This window comes from Dendrobium catenatum, unplaced genomic scaffold, assembly GCF_001605985.2.
Source record: "Dendrobium catenatum unplaced genomic scaffold, ASM160598v2 fragScaff_scaffold_156, whole genome shotgun sequence".
Lineage (NCBI taxonomy): Eukaryota > Viridiplantae > Streptophyta > Magnoliopsida > Asparagales > Orchidaceae > Dendrobium > Dendrobium catenatum.
The window spans coordinates 2333398-2351262 of NW_021318618.1; the positions used below are offsets into that span (position 1 = coordinate 2333398).

Here is a 17865-nt window from a genome sequence, read left to right on the forward strand (position 1 = left end):
CATTGTATGAGGACCATAATTGACCAACAGTGGTCATGAGACTAAAGTCCAAGCGGCAATGGTTAGAGAACAATGGTCGAGCAATAGTGGGAGGAGAATTGTAGTATGGCAATATTAGTCGGAGGATTTGGCCAGATGATGGTGGTCAAAGAATCATACTCAGATGATGATGGTTGAAGAAACATGGTCGAGCAATAATGATTGAAGGATTACCGTTAGTGGTGGTAGAGCGGAGGTTTGTTGATGGTGATCAGACGACGGTGGTTCAATGGCGCTAGTGTGACAGCAGTGGCCGGGCTACCATGATCTACAACTATGGTGGTATTTCGGTAGTCCACGTCCGATGTTGATCTATATTTTTAAATACTTATGAGTTAATTATTACTTATTAATTTTAATTATTTAAACTAATTATCAATTATTTATTTATTATCAATTAATTTAAATAATTATTTATTTATTAATTAACGTAGCATTCTTAATTAATTTTAATTAACTTAGTTAAACTAAATTAATTTATTCCTTACCTATTGATCACTGCCTCCAATAGCCGCAGGTTTGCTAGGGTTGTTTTTCCTCTTCTCCGGCTGTTGGTTGCTATTCGACTTCGCGTGTTCCGCGTGAGAGGGGGTAGTTTTGAACGAGTCGCTAAAGAACTTGGTCGCCTCCTTCGACGACGCCTTCCTGTCGGATCCGAGGTCACACCTTCTCGCCGGTCTTCTGTTGGATCGGAAGGAACAAAGACGACGGGAGCTTGCTCCTTGCGAAGGTAGCGATCTTTCTTCCTTTTGCGCGCTTCTTCGGCCAAATCCCGTAAATCCGCCGAACTCCCGGAGTTTGTAAATCCGGGATTTACGGCAAAAAGAGGGAAACGGAGGATTTAACTTGTTGTGAGATTTAACAGTTCCCTAAATTCTGTTTTGGCAGTATTTAGCTTAAATCCTGTATCCAAACAGCCCCGACCTCTCTCAGTTCGTGGGTTTTATAATATCCCAATCTCTCTCTTCCCGCATCACTTGCTGGTCGACACCGACGTTTTCTGCCTTCTTCAAAAATGGTACGCCCTTCAAAATCTGAGCTTCAGAAGTTGTCAATTAGGGCTATTGTTATATTAATTAGGGTTAGGGTTTTGTAAATTGCTTTTCTTGAATTTTTGGTGTTTAAGATATCTTCTAGTTTGGTCTACTTGTACTCTATTCCTTATGTTTCTTAATTTTATCAAATATATTTGAGGAAGCTTGAAATTGATAAAGCTGATCCTTAAAAACATAATATGCCGCTTGAATTGGTTTAGAGGTGTGATCTCTAAATTGGATGCAGGAACCTATATACAGCTTTAATCCTTTATCAATAAAGACACAAGGACAGCAGCCTGATACCACCAAGGGACACTATATTCCTTGAAATATTCTTTGAAATATGTGGCATAAGCATGGTTCAACACAGCGTTATATAAGAAAGAATTTCTTCATATTTGCAATAAACTTCTGAATCAAGTGTGGTAAATAGAATGAGTTAAATCATATTTGCGTTCTGTCTTAAGTATTTTGCATCAATTACGATAAATTATAGTCTAAGAGGTATCCTTCATTGGATTATGCAATGCAAAAAGGTGTCAAATAAGTGTCACATTTCTTATAAATTAAAATATGTGGCTCATTAAATGACTTTTGGACACAATATACTAGAGTCCTTGACTGAAATTTCAAGTATCTAACATGATATGATGCCTTGCAGAAATTTTAATGCTTTATAGCTTTGTGTTGATCACAATGGAAAACGTTGATTTTTTCACCATAATTTGAATAATGAATTCCTGGAGTAAAACTGAGGCATGTGGATTTTGTAGATTCTGCATAAACTTTTCCAAATAATAATCCTTGATTTTAATGATTGTTTATCCCTTTTGATAGTGGAAATGTATGATTCTTGTTAGTTTTCTAATGTATGGTTTGAGACCATTTCCTATATGATTTTCTGCATATTGGTTTTGTGGACTGATTTGTTTTACACCATACTTCAATTTATATAGTTTCTTGACCAAATCACTAGTGTTAAGAGTTGTAAAAGTGATAATAGTTATTTTCTTAGCTCTAGGTGAGTGCGCATTCATACGGGTCCATTTCATTCTGTTAACATGTTCTTAAATGTTTAGGCATTACTAACTCGGATTTTTTTTGTTTGCTCCTTGCAGTCTTCTCTTGCTGCTGCCAGAGCTGATAATTTTTACTACCCACCAGAATGGAGTCCAAAAAAGGTACTTGTAGTAACTTAGCTTGAAATCTCCTTAATCAATCAAAACATTGCTTCTTATTTCTTTCATTAACATGCTTATTGTTTGTATGTAGGGTTCTTTGAACAAGTTTCATGGTCAACATGCACTCAGGGAGAGAGCAAGAAAGATCGACCAGGGTATTCTGATTATAAGGTGATTCTTATTTTTCTATTATGCTTTTACGATTTGCCTTGAAGGCTTTTTGGGTAAGAAGAAAATGAATTAGTAGGAATCATTAGTTTTCCTTGCTCTTTGCTTATGCTTACATTGTTTTTGTGGGATTTGTATTGCTTTGTGTTGGTCTAATGATCTCACATGGTACATTAAGTGATGTTTGCTTCGACAAGTCACTCTAGTCTTTGCAAAAGAAGTGCAATTTGTTACCTACTTATTTTGTTCTGAAAGCTAAATGTTTTAGGTAATGTCATTCATTCAATTTGGTGCCTCATAATATGATAAAATGTTTTGAGCATTTCATTTATGTAAACATTATTATTTGTTCTTGTTAATGTGTTATACTATTATCTTAATTCGTTAGTTCTATATCATTTTTTTTTTGTTAATCTCATCTTCCTCAAAGCATTAAGACACAACATTTTTTCCAATTGGGTTTTTCTTTTGGTGAAGCAGCAAATTTCTACTTATTTCTGTTCCCTGTAATCTTATCTACTTTGGCTAAAATATGGGTTGCTCAAAACATGCAAGCATGTCAATTTTTAGCAATAGTTGGAAGAACCAAACCTATTCTTAACAAAAAGAATGCATATTGCGCTACTGGTCTATAACTTAGTTTAGTCTTTCTGAACAATTATATTTAGTTATACAAAGATTTTTCATATTCTTGTGACGATCTTTCTTTTCAGATTTGAAATGCCCTTCAATATCTGGTGTGGTGGATGCAATTCCATGATTGCTAAGGGTGTGAGGTTCAATGCAGAGAAAAAGCAAGTGGGAAATTATTATTCCACTAAGGTACTTTGCACTACTTCTAACCGAAATTCATTTTGTACAGGGAAGCTGCCTATCTGATATGTTTGCAAGCTAACTGATTTTTATGAGATTGAATCGATGGATGGATTTGTTGTTTTCATTCTTAGATTAGGTTTCACTGTACAAAAACAGTATTTGGGTTCATCTATTTGCTTGTTGGTTGAAGTCTTTGAAAATGATGATTTTATTTTCTCATTTATTTGTGTGGACAAAATCACCACATTTGAGATATGTACCAGGGTAAGGACTGCAACTCTGCAAGGCACCTTAAAGCTTACTCCTCACAATGGGAGTAAGAGGCGTAAGCCTCAATTGTTCGTGATATGCAATGAGGTGCGCCTTGAGTCATGTTATGTAGTGTATGCCACTACTTCGGGTGTTGTGCCTTTTTCACTTGACAACCCAATTCTCAAGTGGCATTGTAAACTACAATAAGATCTCAATCGTGGCTTTTTTTATGGCGGAGGAAAAAAAAATGGTAGTATAAAATTTTATATAATTGAAATGATAAAAGGGCATTATAGTCAGTGTTTTAAATCTGATTTTTTATTGAATTTGATTAATTATGAAAGGGAATGATGATTGCGATCGAAGATGATGAAGATTTGGAGGATTTTGATATAAGTGACCGGTGAGGGTCGAGAAAAAGCAATCAACTAAGATGATAATTCTCATGAAAACCCTTTAAGTGATGTGATTTGGAGAAACTTTTAAATTTAGTTTCTTTTAGGACTTTTAATTATTTTTGTAGACTTATTATCTATGTTCATTTGTTTATCTTAAACTTCAGAATTTTTTATGATGTTATTTTTACACTTTAAGATCACTCTCAAATATTTTATTTGGGGGAAATCGAGCTCAAATTTTTATGATACTCATCATTGAGTGCTAAGAAAGATTAAATAAAGGAGAAAGTGCTGTCAATTTCTTAGTTTCATCCAATTGTATTCTGTAGTCTATTTACCATTTTATATTATTTTAAAGTTAAATACATCAAGTCTATTAAGTAATTCTGTTAGAACTTTGGCATTCATACCATGAGATTTACAATTTTTAACCCGTTTCACGCCCAATCTCATGGCGTGTCTTCGCACTTCTCTCTTGATCATATTTTTCCCTTTGCAATGCATTATGGTAAAAAGATTAGAAGACTGTGAATTGTCTAATTTTTTATACATAAACCTGTTTTTGTCCTAGCATAATAAAGAAATGCTCAATGAGGGTGTGCCGGGTATATGAGGCTACCATCAATATGGGGAATTGTCTAATTTTTTAAAGAATAGCCAGCTTTCGTTGTTTAATAATCAATTGCACAATAAGGGTGTTCTGTGTTTGCTGCCAATATGGGGTTTTTTAGGGGTTTTGTAGGAGTCTTATCTTTTTTGTTATAGAGAGGTCAATCATGATTTGAACCGGTGACCTATAGATCAGAATAAATCACTCCAGACCTAACTGTCCGTATTAGTTCTGAAGAAGGAATAGCTAGTTACCATAACAAACGGGTTATATCGTAACGTTGACAAGTTAACATGCAGGATAGACGGTGACTAAGGGAGGTAATTGGTCTATATGATACTTTTGGAGCCCACACAAATTTGTTCTGCATAAAGAAAGTTTCCTGTTTATATTCTATTGGATTCCTTAGTTTTCTAATCACGGCCTTATTCAGGAACATTTTCAAATACTTCAATTGCTTCATTAGAATAGAATTGTCATTTTGTAATAGATAGTCTCCTTTTGCATCTTATTTTTGTTATGGATGATTCAAAACATCTTATGCTACATACATTCATGAATATAAACAGCATGTCCTTGAGTTGCTGAGATCTTTACTCAATTTATGTTATGTATTAGATATGGAGCTTCACTATGAAGTCTGCGTGCTGCAAGCATGAGATTGTTATACATACAGACCCAAAGAACTGCGAGTACGTGATAATAAGTGGGGCTCAGCGCAAGACAGAGGATTTCGATGTTGAAGACGCTGAAACATTTGCTTTTCCAGCAGATGAAGGTGTGTATGATGATGCTGTTTTGTTTATTGTAAAATATTTGCAGGTTGACTGGTTATCTTATAGTTATTATCAATTGAAAATATTTCAGTTAGAGGCAAGCTTTCAGATCCATTTTACCGGCTTGAACATCAAGAACAGGACCTGCAGAAGAAGAAGGAAGCTGAGCCATGGTTAGTGCGTCTTCAGAAAGTTTCTGACAGCAGGCGCTCCAATGACTACAGCCTAAACAGAGCTCTCAGGGATCGCCTGAGGGTATATTAATAACAACTTCTAAGTTTTTAACTTCCTAAGGAGCTCTTTGGTATTGGATTGGATTTAATTTAGTAGGATTTAGTAAATCCCGTAAATCCTGAGGCTGTTAAATCTTGAGAATTGTTTGATATGATAAAAGTTAAATTCTATTAAAATCCTGAGAAACCGTTCGGCAACATATTATAGGATTTGGAACATCACGACATGGGCGCCGCAGGTGATATGCCGCTCAACTGTAAATCCGTTAAATCCGCCGAGGAATCGGATTAAGATTTACCTGGATTTATGCGGATTTGCGGCATAAATCCGTAAATCCAGGATTTACGTCGTCTCCGGATTTACAGTCACGCAAAACACCGTTTGGCTAAATCCGACTTAAATCCCTCTGTAAATCTGTGATACCAAACAGCCCCTGAAAGTTGATTTCTATATTCCATTTCTGAAATTTCTGTTGCTCTGCTTAACAGGGTCAAAAGAAGAAGATTGGTGAAGAAGAGCAAGTTGCAAGAAAAATGGGCCTAGGCATCCGGCTTCTCCCTCCATCATCAGAAGATGCGGAAAGTGCAGCTGCAGCTAGATTCTCTTCTAAATTCGAAAGAAATCGCAGGGACAAGCGAGCAGCTATTAAAGCTTCTTCCATCTTTGATCAACCTTCCACTGCTTCAGGAAGCAAAGTCTCGGAAATTCAGTTAAAGAGAAGAAAAATCAATGCCTCTTCAGCATCTGCGCTGATAGCAGGCAGGGTTAAGCCTTCCTCACGGCAGCTTCAGAATCAGGTCTCTGTAAATGGGTCTTCTTTAGTCAGGACAAGAAGATGATTTTGCTTTCATGGCTTTGGGGTTGGGGCCAGAAATAAGATGATCTATGGCTGAGTAGTTGTCGAAGTAAATAATCAATGGATTTATGTAGATAATCAAAAAGAGAATGATGTGAACTATTGCTATTCGAATTAAATAGGTTTGTTTCCAATCGAGAATCTCATTTTTCAATCCAAAATCTCCAATTGAATTTCTTTTTGCCCGCTTCTATCAAGGTAATCATCTTTCTCCTTTTTGGAGCATTTATTAGGCAAGTCTGATTGAGATAGAAAAATCGTATAAATGAACATGCAAATGTCAATATTAATGTTGCACTGTTCAACCTCCACCGATTAGCAATTTTTTTGCCGTTCACATGAAACAAATCAATGACACCTTACAATTGTTTGGAGTTCGGCTGAAGACACCCTTATTACTACACGGATTTATTAATGGGAATTTGATGTGATAAATTGAAGGATTTTGGACGATTATGAGGCTGATCTTTACTTCTGGTTTCACAAGCTAAGCATTAATATTCCTCTACATTTATTTATTTATTAGTGTCATCTTGTGTCAAAATATTATTTTTAATTATAATTTTAAATAATAAAACAATAAATTTTGATTAATTTTCAGCATTGAGTGGCTTTATAATATAATCTGAGAATATATATGTGTAATTTTTTTTTTAATTGACTCCAAAGTTCTTTAAAAAAAAAGATCAGACAGAGAAGCACGTAGTTGTTAATTGAGTAATAAAGTAGAAAAAGAAAATAATCTCTTTCTAACATGAAAAATGCATCTATGTTCCTTAAGAATAGAAACAGGTCATCTCACACTTAGATAAAAGATACTAAGGTCCTCTATTACAAGCGAGAGATTATTCTGTGCGGACATCGAACATATCTTATCGTCCAGAGACTAATCAGGTGCAGCCGCGTCATACAATACCGAGCTCGATATCGAGCAGTACAGAGCCACGGTACCGAATAGGGATAATATGACACATTTTCATTGAGCTCTAGACAACATTCGGCATCTGCACAAAATAATTCATCCTTACAAGCGTGTTCACAACGACAATAAAAACAATGGGAAAAATCGTTGCATGAACTCGATGAGTTTCAGTTGTCTGAGCGCAAAATCATTGCTTGCTCTTTACAGGTAATATTTTACATAGATGCTTAACATAAGCAGTTAAGCAGCCATTCTATCAATGATGTTCATACTATATGAGCACTGGCTGTGAAGCAACGCTCGCTCTGATATTTGCTGGAGCATTCACAGCTTCCTTAAAACTAGGACTATATTTATCATTTGACACTGCAATTAGCACCTATGGATTTGATCTTCTCAGAAGAAGAAACTATAGAAAATTTGGTATGCGTTACTTTTCTTCCTCTGAAGTATCACTTTGGTCATCCTCTTGCAAATGCTGGTTCATTAAAAACCTCAGACTATCTCCCTCTTCGAGTTCCCACTGCTGCTTCAGCTCATTAATGGCTTTCGAAGCAGCGGTAGCTACAGCAGGGTTATGGTCTTCAGCCAGCCTCTGCATGAAGAAACAAGGTAAGAAAGTGGCAAGGAAGTTCTTGTTATTTGCTCACTAACGAGAGTTTGTTTCCATTAAGTTCCTAAAAAAGTTTTGAAGGAAATTTTAGAACTCCATAGTAATGTATGTTTAGCATGGATTGAATGAAAGCGAGATTCTAAGGGTTTGTTTGGGACGGCTTTCTTATTGCTTCTTAAAGCAGCTTTTTAGTATAAAATTTTTATACTAGAAAGCTGCTTTAAGAAGCAGTAAGAAGCCGTCCCAAACGAAGCCTAATATTGCAACTCAATATAAAGGTTAGAAGTGAATTCCATTTATGAGGAAGTTGCTTTCATTTTTTTATTTTTTTGTCATAAAGTAATAGAAGTTTGGGCTAGAATATTATTTGATCCATAATAGTAGTTAAATAATACAAATTAATGGGATGATGGACAAATTTTAAATAATACAAAATTAATGAGATGATGGACAAATTTGAAACTCACTCCAAGCACTTAAATATATAATTGAAATTCAGCTCCATTCACTTCCAAGCACAATCGAAAAAAAAAAAAAGTCCTTAAAGGTTTTTGGAGTTCACAGTAATTACTTGTAATGCGCCCATGCCAGCATTGCCCAGTATCCACATTGAGGGAGCTGAGGCCAACGCATTTGCAAGAGCTTTCCTGTAAAAACAGAAGAACCAAAGCAAGTTGGTCACATTGTTTCTGGAGCATGTGTCAGGTGATTCCAACGCAATAGATTCTTTGACAATCATTCAAATGATTAAAGATAGGATGGCACACAAGAGGAGGAACATTATAAGCAAAATGAGAATTTAAAACTAAATGCACAAAAGAACAAAGTAAAAACACAATACAATGCAAAACAAATAGCAGAGTTAAGTGCATAAATTTTCAAATGATTTGACAGAAGTTATATCCTTAGGATACTACCTAACAAACATCTTGCTAGCATTTCCTAAAGCTAAACAAACTTTCAATATAAGGCAATTACAGCTCCCTCCAGCATCAACTCTCTATTTTGCCCTTGAAAGGTACATTTCATACATTTTGGGTGATATGGGATTATTGAAGCTCAAGGATTATTAATGTAACTTAGGATGAGATGTGCAATAAAAACATAAATAGTTGTTATTAATAAATAATTTTTAAGTACCGATTACTAATTTAGCAAAAACTGATATTTTTTATTATAAAAATTAGCAAACACATTTCTATCTGTGGACTTAGAATATTTGCATCCCGACCTCTACTGAGAGAGTTTAGGATGTTCCAAGTCAAATTTTTGAAAGACAGTAAATTGAAAATAAGAGACTACCTGAAGATTTCAATGCCATTTCGAGAGTACTTTATGATCAAGCCCCATATTTTCCATAGGAGACCAAACATAACAAAAGAATCCTTTTCAGTATGGGTTGCTTCATCCAAAGACACTATATATTTGTCAAAAGGGATAATTTAAATCTACCATTAACTAACAGAGGGTTTTAAGATCTATCGAGTGCATCATATAATTAGTTTTTTAGCCATTGGGGAACTTATGAGCTCTGGCTATAATGTAATTTAATGATGCCATTTTCACAATAAAATCACCTAGTCAGAAAGTCTCAGTCATAACCATTTATCTATAGTTTCATTTGGTGATAAAATGACCAGCTAAATGACACATGTCACGGCCTTACAAGAAAAATTATTTGAAAATAAATCGTAATGATATCGTCAATAAGACATTAGCTCTTTATGAGCTAAGGTGATTCTCAAATCTATCACCCTTGACAAATAATTGTAAAGGATGGATGAGTTTTACTTTCTGTTATTAGGAGTATATTTTATTTAAACATTTGAATTGTGTAGTTTTTTTTTTTTTTTTTTGCAAAAGGGCAAAGTACATTGTACCCGATTTATTAAACTAACCATGCATTTTGTTGCTCATGTTGGAATTATACTAGGTTTAGTTTTGGTTCTTTGCAAGTTAGTTCGTTATATGCTCACTTATTTGTCCATTGTAATTTTAGTCCGCTGTACTTTTGCTTTGGGATTACTTCAATCTTGGCAACTTGATTCTTTCTTGAGTTTTTTTTTTTTAACAAAAACTAAATAAAAGCACCTAAGAAGATTGAATAGAATGTCAACCATACAAGGCTAAGTGGTATTTACAACTTATAACATTCAAGAAAATAACTACATTATTTACACTCCATTTGGCATTTTGGCTTATTTCGTTCAGAGTTTACCAAGCCTCATCTCAAAATGCCTATTATCTCACCAAAGTGTTTTTTTTTTTTTAATGAAAGAAATCTATTTGAATGTAGCCTTGCATAATGTGCACCAGACATTGAATCAAGCATACAAATCAAACCATATGTTGAGGCACTTTTCATCATTCAAATAATCTGTCCATCTAGAAGACTGCCGATCTAAATTAGCTGAAAAAATATGGAAAAAAAAAAAGACAACAAAATGGAAAAGGGCGCCCAGATAATGAATAAGTACCTTGTACTAACATCTGGGGAGCTGGAGCACTCAGCCAGCAATGAAACGCTACTTTTGCTATCCATTGCATCAAGGTCAATCAAAGTCGCAATTACCAACTCAAGCTTCTCGCATCATAAAAAAACCAACCACAAAGAGGCTAGAAAAAATTAGAACTACAATAAACCACATAAAGTGGTCATTCACATAAAAGAAACAGTTTGCAGGCTTCTCACCTCCTCTGGATCAGTATAATCAATACCATCAGCCTCAGACAAAGCAGATGCCATGCTCCAGTAGGCATCCTGACCAAAGAGCTTGTTAATTTAAGAAATGTAAATATAGAATGCAAGATGTACATGTCAAACTTAAGGGATTAGATGGGAGTGGCAATGACAAGATCACCTGAATGGCAGTGATTCGATCAGAAGAGATTTCTCCGCCAAAGAGATCGAGAGCTTTTCCATTCTTTTCAAGTGAAATAAAGCCCATCATGTCGTTAATGGCGAAGGAACCTTCCTTCCGTGGCCTACGTAAGAATTTGGCTTCAGTAGTTGAAATAAGTATGTGTACTTTAGCAATTTAAACTTGTGATATGAGAAATAATTATAAATAAAATCAAAATCTTTATTAGAGGAAAACTTGCTCACAGTCGATATAGTTTGCTTGCCATCATGTTATGGATGTTCCTTACAAACTGCATTAAAACGAAGGAACACATCAATAACTCTTTTCCATAATACATAACAAAAGGGAACAAAGAAAGGACATTTTCTTATTAATTAATCTAACGAACAGCTCATTGTTTATTCATGAATGTGCATCATGACTGAAAAGCTGCTTGATCAGAACAATAATTCCAGCCTCAAATGAACAAATGTAAACACGTATAAAATTCAGCAGTCTGAAGTTGATATTGTTTGAATGTTAATACGAAGTTACCTGGACATTTACTTATTTACATCAATGTGGATGAGCATCTCCCACCCTCCATAATTTCACATAAACAACTCTCTCGTCCACCGACCAAAAAAAACTACCTTTGTGTTGACCTAAAAAAAAAGAGAAAAAAAAAACTCACCCATACTTGCAAACCCACGTCGTCAACCAAGCCCCATCCTATGCACGATATTGCCTCTCCCAAACTCATACCTCTCCTTCGCAGTCTCTTGATCTAAACCTCTCAACCTCTCTCACTCTCTCCGCTCTAAAAGCCCCAGAGCCCTTGACAGAAAATACGGAGGTCGCAAACTGAGGCAACGACAAAGCCCAAAGTCGTGCTTGACCTCAAGGCATTGCAGCCCTTGCCCACATTCACGATGCCTCGCAAGCTTCACCTCCGCCGCTCTCTCTTACTCTCTATCTTTCACACACACTCTCTCTCTCTCTCTCTCACTATTTCTCTCTTCCTCGACTCTCCATCTCTCTCATTATCTCATTCTTTTTTCTCCCTCTCTCTCTCCCCCTTTCTCTCTCTAAAAGTTGGAAAATATATAAAAAACGAAAAGGAAAAAAAAAGAAAGAAAATAAAAAGAAAACTTTCTCATGCAATCACCTTCGTCTCCTCGCCCCATTATCATCATCACCACCACACTCGGTGTTGCTTGGCCTTCCCACATTGCTTAAAAAAATATGCATGATTGATGTCGTGCGACACAACGGCCAAAAGTCTTCTGTCTCATCACGCATAAGAAAGCGCACATGGGTTTTCGTGTATATATGTTGAACTTACAATATCTTCCAACCTCATCAAAAAAGAGGTATGCAGATATTTATTTAATTTTTTTTTATATCGAGCTAAGAAAAGTAGGCATATGACTTATTAATGGCATCATAAACATTGCCTATAAGTATTCTTTGTCAAGCTAAGAAAAGTACGCACAACAAAGGTCGGGATGCGAAATTTTAGAGCCCGCACGTAGTTTTTTTAACAACCCTACCCCCTCCACTACTATGGCAGTACCTGCACCTTTGAATATAAAGCATGCACTTTTATCTTGGCAAGCTAGTCAAATTCTTCACAAGCCAACGACCAAAATCACTCACACCAATCCATAAACACCATTCGTATTTTATGCGTCATCCTACATATACATTATGAAAGAATTATGTACCTAGACAATGTATATGCATGAGGATAAATGTATATGAGAGGAATCTCGAAAACATAGGTTTTTTTTTTTTTTTTTTTTTTTGTCATTTGCGACATTTGAAATCAGGCAGCAGCCAAATTTTCTTTTATTCCACAATTGTAAGGTTGTACATGACATGCTTAGAAATTCTAATTCTAGGATGGCCTAGAAAATCATAACATCACTATAGATATATACACTAAGATTTAGAATAGCTAATATTTATGTCCATCTCGACCTTTTTACTTTTAAGACATGCAGTGATTTTCAAAGAACGCTTCATCAATATGTTACTCAAGCATTAACGATTATCTCAAACAATTTTGTTTCCTATGCATGGTGCCAATACAAGTTATTATAACTTTATATAAATTCAATCCTACGTAGTTCCCATACTCCAAATAAAGTCATCCTTATTTTGTAACGTCCATGTTAAAAAAATCTAATGGATAATAAAGCCCAACAGCAGTACTCAAAAACAGGAGATTAGAAAGAATATATGTAACAACAAAATAATTAAAAATTGGGGATTATAATAACTACAAATAGCATAAAACTGGAAATGTGGAATATCTACTAGTATAATCAGAAAAAGAATTCTACCTTCAAAGCCATAAATGCATCTTCCATGGCTCGTCGTCGAGCAACAGAGTCAGCTCGCTTCAAGTCAGCCTAAAATTAGGATATCCCATAAGACAGGGACATTAAGCCTATTATGCATGAAAAAATGATACCAAAAACAAAAATCATTCAAGAAAGAATGATATGGAAAGCAAATGACATTTGGTGTGAAAAAGGAATGTAACGTAGTGTTTTGTCACCATAAAGCAACATATATGATTAATGAAAAGATATTGCATGATGTTTTATGATACCAGAAGCAATGAAACATAAGCAACTATTCATGGAAACAAAAAGGTGATAGATAGAAATTCCAGTTGGAAGAGATGCGTTTCTCATTCTTTCACTTGAAACACACATCTAAACTGCCATACAAATTTCAGGAAAAATAGTTTTGTATCCATTTTGCCTTTGATTAGTATTTTTTTTTTCAAATACATAAAGACTGGAAGCCTTCAATCAATTCATAATCCTTTTTGGATCACCATAAGAGCACGTAAGTCTTTATAGGCATTTCTTGCTTCAAGAATTTTGATTATATAAGATGCTTCTGCAGTTGTGCAAATGATTATATATTATAACTTGCGAGAAAAACCTAAAATCATAAATTGATGCGGAGCTGTAGCCACTCCTTTTGGAACAATAATCAACATCGGATCCAGGATTTTAGCTGTTCTTTCTCTTGTTTCCAAAAAATTTATTGTAGGCACAGGCATGTTTTGATTTGCGATCCAAATTCTGTTCCTGGGTTGTGGAAGTTGCCGTACTGAAGGAGTAAGCTGGTGAGTGCAGTAACCAATACTTCTATGGCATATTGCGGCCAAACTGTTTGGGATAAAATTTTGGGGAGTTTTAAATATGGTTCAAATTAATTTTATCATTTGGATTTAATTTAAACTTGGATTGAGATGATCTTGTTCCAAGTATATCTACCAACCTAAGGGCAGAGAGTCTATAAATATTTGTTCTGAGATACATAATTAATAATTTTTTACTTGAATAAAATTTCTCTTTTTAGTTTCAATCTTGTGAGTGTAAGTTGGATATATGATTTCTTCAAGGTAAAAGCACAAATATTTAATTTCGAGGTAAGTCATCTCTTTGTATAAACATGAGACCTAATTTTTCTTATTTTTATAATTTTGTTCCTTCTATTTCATCCGTATGCTGTTTAGTGCTCTTGATTTTGATCAAAAATTGAAAATACAATCCATGAAAATTAAATTTTAATTAATAATTTATTTTGCATGATTACAAATTATTATTGAATTTATTGGCTTGTTCTGATCATTTCATTATCATTTGGGTTCTAATACTACCATTGTTTGTTTACATTAAAAGAAAGCAACCGGTTGAATTATTTGGTGCCTTGTGATCTGTGAATTATCAATTTTCTTTACATAAATTCATATTACGCATCATATTAATTGCATTAGAAAATCCTAACCATGAGTGTTCCTACATCAAATTGATATCATTGCTTATGATCACATCATTATGTAACTAAATTGGGCATATATTAATTGGGTTAGTAAAAAATTAATCAATGATTCAACTTAAATAGGCTGGAGTAAATTATGGTTCAAGAAAACTTCAACCTGGCTATTGTGAATTCAAAATTACATTTTAATTTTCAACAATCAATGCGAGGTATAATATTCATGGTTTTGAAAATCGGACCGGACCGGCCGGTTCGGTCTTCCCTAAGAACCGGGATGACAACGAACCGGTCAAAACCGGTTTGAACCGCCAGTTGAACCGGCCGACCGTTGAACCGGTCCGTTTCTTAAGAACCGGCCGGTTCAACTAATAATATATTTAAATATTCTTTTATATAAAATATTTAATTAAATATTAAATTAATTTAAAATATCATATATTTTATTTAATTAAAATGATTCCAAAAATTTTATTATATTATATACTAAATTAAATATAAATTATCTAGCAGGTAAAGCTCAATCATTTGGCAATTTGCTACTAATTCATCATGGATGATTTGAAATATAGACTTAAGGAGTAATATTAGTCATTTGTTGAATATAATGATCAACTGAATGATCAATTTCAAAATTGTACAAAAGATAAATATGGCATATTTGAGTATTATGTAAGATTTACAAGTCTTATAGATAAATACTATTTGCCTTCAGATTATTTTATTACAATTATTTATTTCATTAAAATTAAGTCAGATATTATTGATGAATTAAGCTATATTTCAGAAGAATATTGCATGAGCTTTTATACATAGCTTTAGATCTTGACAAATATTATAACTACTTTCCTACTATGATTGTTGCATCTGTATTGATTCATAAGAAAAACTCAGTAACATCTCATATAAGGCTTATGGAAAACACATGCATGCTTGAAGGCATACGGAAAATACACTACTGCAAAACTCATATATGGTTAAAAGCTTAAGGAAAACACCGTAATTCAAGGCTTATATATGGTTGAAGTTGATCAAATTGAAGAAATCATAGTTCATGAATATTCATTCGATGATGTTTTAGATGCATAATATGAATTGAAGCGACATATATTCGATGTTAAAATTGAATATGCACTTATATTAACTTAAAAAAAAGATCAAAATAGTCCCTAACTAGTTTTTGGGACACAAATTGAAGTTAAAGTTAAGGAATTGTATAAAAATGATGGTATTTTAGGAGTATATATAATCTTATACATCAATGTATGAAGCTCTTGTTAATACTTCTATGGAGGGCTCATGAACATAGCTTTACTCTTACATAGCAGATAAAATACTTCCACTGATTTGAACGCAGTAGTTCTAAGACATTGTAAAGTCAGCAAAAACATACCACTAAACTCGCTCACTTGATGAACTTTCTCTAATAGGCACATTTGTCAAGGCTTTGTCAATACTAATCTATTCTTCTAATAATTTATTTTTTAGGACACAGAATATTAATATAGCACCCAATTTTTTCCTACAAGTAGAGTCTGGTTTCAGTGATGGTATTTTGTTAATCAATTTTCAGTGATTAAATAAACAACTTAAAATTTTCCTTTTAAGCCATTGCATGGAAATAACCAACCTTGCAGGTGAAGATAAGACATGTTTCAAAACCTGATATGCATAAAAACAGGGATAATTGAGATAAAAATAGTGTTTATAACGCTGCTCCAAACCTCCCCTCTTGATCAACACTTTCTCTAAGAATATATTTGTCAATTCTTTTTTGGTGCTAGCTCATTCTTCTAGTAATTCATTTTTGGGTCACAAATTTTTATGCGGCTCAATCCTTCCCTCGCATGTAGAGTCTAGTTTCAGTAATGGTATTGGGTTACAATGTTTTATCATTGAGTAAATAAACAAATTAAAATTTTACTTTCAGTGATGGTATTTCAGTTTTTAGTTGTTAATTTTTCCGACTCTTATGCAATCTATTTGCAACCATACTCGTAATGCCAACTTAAGTATCATCATTGACACATCAGAGCGCAACTCAGCTGTTTCCCCACCAAAGATGAGCCAACATTTAAGAATGTAGCTGATAAGAAGTCATGACATTCATTAAATTGGATTAGAACACTACTAAAATACCTCCAGAGCCCCATCACTCCAGTGCTCATCTGCTGCATTCTTCAGTTTAGACTGAGCTTTGTTCTTTAAAATCTGATGTCAAAATATAAAAATGAGGCTAATTTAATGAATTGATGGACTTTGCTGTTAGTTCTTTGCAAAATACATACAGTTGCTACATGGCGCAAATAAGCTGCTTTCTTCCTCATGTGGCTGTCAATCTTCCCTGTGTCCTCTCTTGCACGAGCTTTACAAAGCATAAGCAATATGATCAAAGAAATTGTAATTTATGATTCAATTAGGATGAACAGGCTAACAGCTACTCGTCAAAGGTGAATATCTATATGGAATAAAATAAAATACCATCAAGCTTCAGAAATCCAAGGCCAAGAACAGCAACATCTTGGCGAGCACGATCATTCAACCTTGTCAAGCCACTGGACAACATCATCAAAATAATAATTCATCATAGAAGCAGGCTTACACTAAAGCCGGTAAATAATATGTTGAAAATCAGCAAAATGCAAGCAAATATACGCTCCATGGATGTTTATAATAGGCATGATACTATTTTTCAGGAGTCCACAAGCGTACAAAATAGAAACCCACAGCATCTGGCGAAAAACAAATTGCTGGAGGATAAATTATGCATACACATACCATAATGCTAGAAATGAAAGTGAATCTCAGAACTTCTGCAGGCATTTCCTGATGTGGATATACCAACCATTAAAAAAGCGGACGAGGCGTCCGCATTGAGTCGCGCCTCAAGTCGAGGCGGAAGTCATGCGTATCAGGGCTTACACCTCGAACCATCCAGCGAAGCCTACGATTTTTTCGCACAAGGCATACGCATTAGAGCGTAACGCCTCGAGGCAGTATGAGGCACCGCCTCGAAATTTTTTCTTCGGTATATATATAAATACGACGCAGCCGATTCGTGTTTGTGTATTCGAGTATAGGATTAGGGCTTCCTGTGAGAATTGAAAGGCGAACTAGAGGCGAAGCCGTGAGGGAAAGAGACGAAGCCGTGAGTGCAGGAGACGAAGTCAGAAGGAGACGACGCAGGAAACGAATCCAAAAGCAATAAAGGTTTCGAAAGCAGGAAACGAAGCCGAAGTTGTGAGTGCAAGAAACGTTCAGGCCTCGGTTAGGTCGGAAGAGCAGGTGAGCGGTATTGTGGCCTTTGACTTTGACG

General features: G+C 34.7%; 2 protein-coding genes across 6 annotated transcripts in view; one reads left to right on the top strand and one right to left on the bottom strand.

The window, feature by feature from the left end:
* The first annotated feature begins 601 nt into the window (after positions 1 to 601).
* On the top strand, positions 602 to 6543 carry LOC110094048 (coiled-coil domain-containing protein 130). Its single transcript, XM_020819190.2, has 8 exons — positions 602 to 769; positions 928 to 1057; positions 2195 to 2257; positions 2349 to 2428; positions 3139 to 3247; positions 5120 to 5279; positions 5369 to 5532; positions 6000 to 6543. The coding sequence occupies exons 2-8, from the start codon at positions 1055 to 1057 to the stop codon at positions 6348 to 6350; spliced, it is 930 nt and encodes a 309-aa protein (XP_020674849.1). The 5' UTR covers positions 602 to 769; positions 928 to 1054; the 3' UTR covers positions 6351 to 6543.
* An 807-nt stretch (positions 6544 to 7350) lies between these two features.
* The window catches only part of LOC110094047 (senescence-associated protein OSA15, chloroplastic), a 21780-nt gene continuing 11265 nt past the window's right edge, over positions 7351 to 17865 (bottom strand). For 4 of the 5 annotated variants that reach the window (XM_020819183.2, XM_020819185.2, XM_020819182.2 and 1 more), the window contains 10 exons: positions 17031 to 17104; positions 16838 to 16914; positions 16689 to 16760; positions 13094 to 13162; positions 11009 to 11055; positions 10764 to 10887; positions 10595 to 10663; positions 10380 to 10483; positions 8474 to 8549; positions 7351 to 7884 (listed from right to left, as the gene is read on the bottom strand). In XM_020819183.2, coding sequence (XP_020674842.1) covers positions 7720 to 7884; positions 8474 to 8549; positions 10380 to 10483; positions 10595 to 10663; positions 10764 to 10887; positions 11009 to 11055; positions 13094 to 13162; positions 16689 to 16760; positions 16838 to 16914; positions 17031 to 17104 — 877 coding nt within the window. In that variant the 3' untranslated portion in view covers positions 7351 to 7719. Of the gene's footprint in view, positions 7885 to 8473; positions 8550 to 9204; positions 9234 to 10379; positions 10484 to 10594; positions 10664 to 10763; positions 10888 to 11008; positions 11056 to 13093; positions 13163 to 16688; positions 16761 to 16837; positions 16915 to 17030; positions 17105 to 17865 lie in introns of all 5 variants that reach the window. The other variant, XM_028691824.1, reaches the window with a different exon arrangement.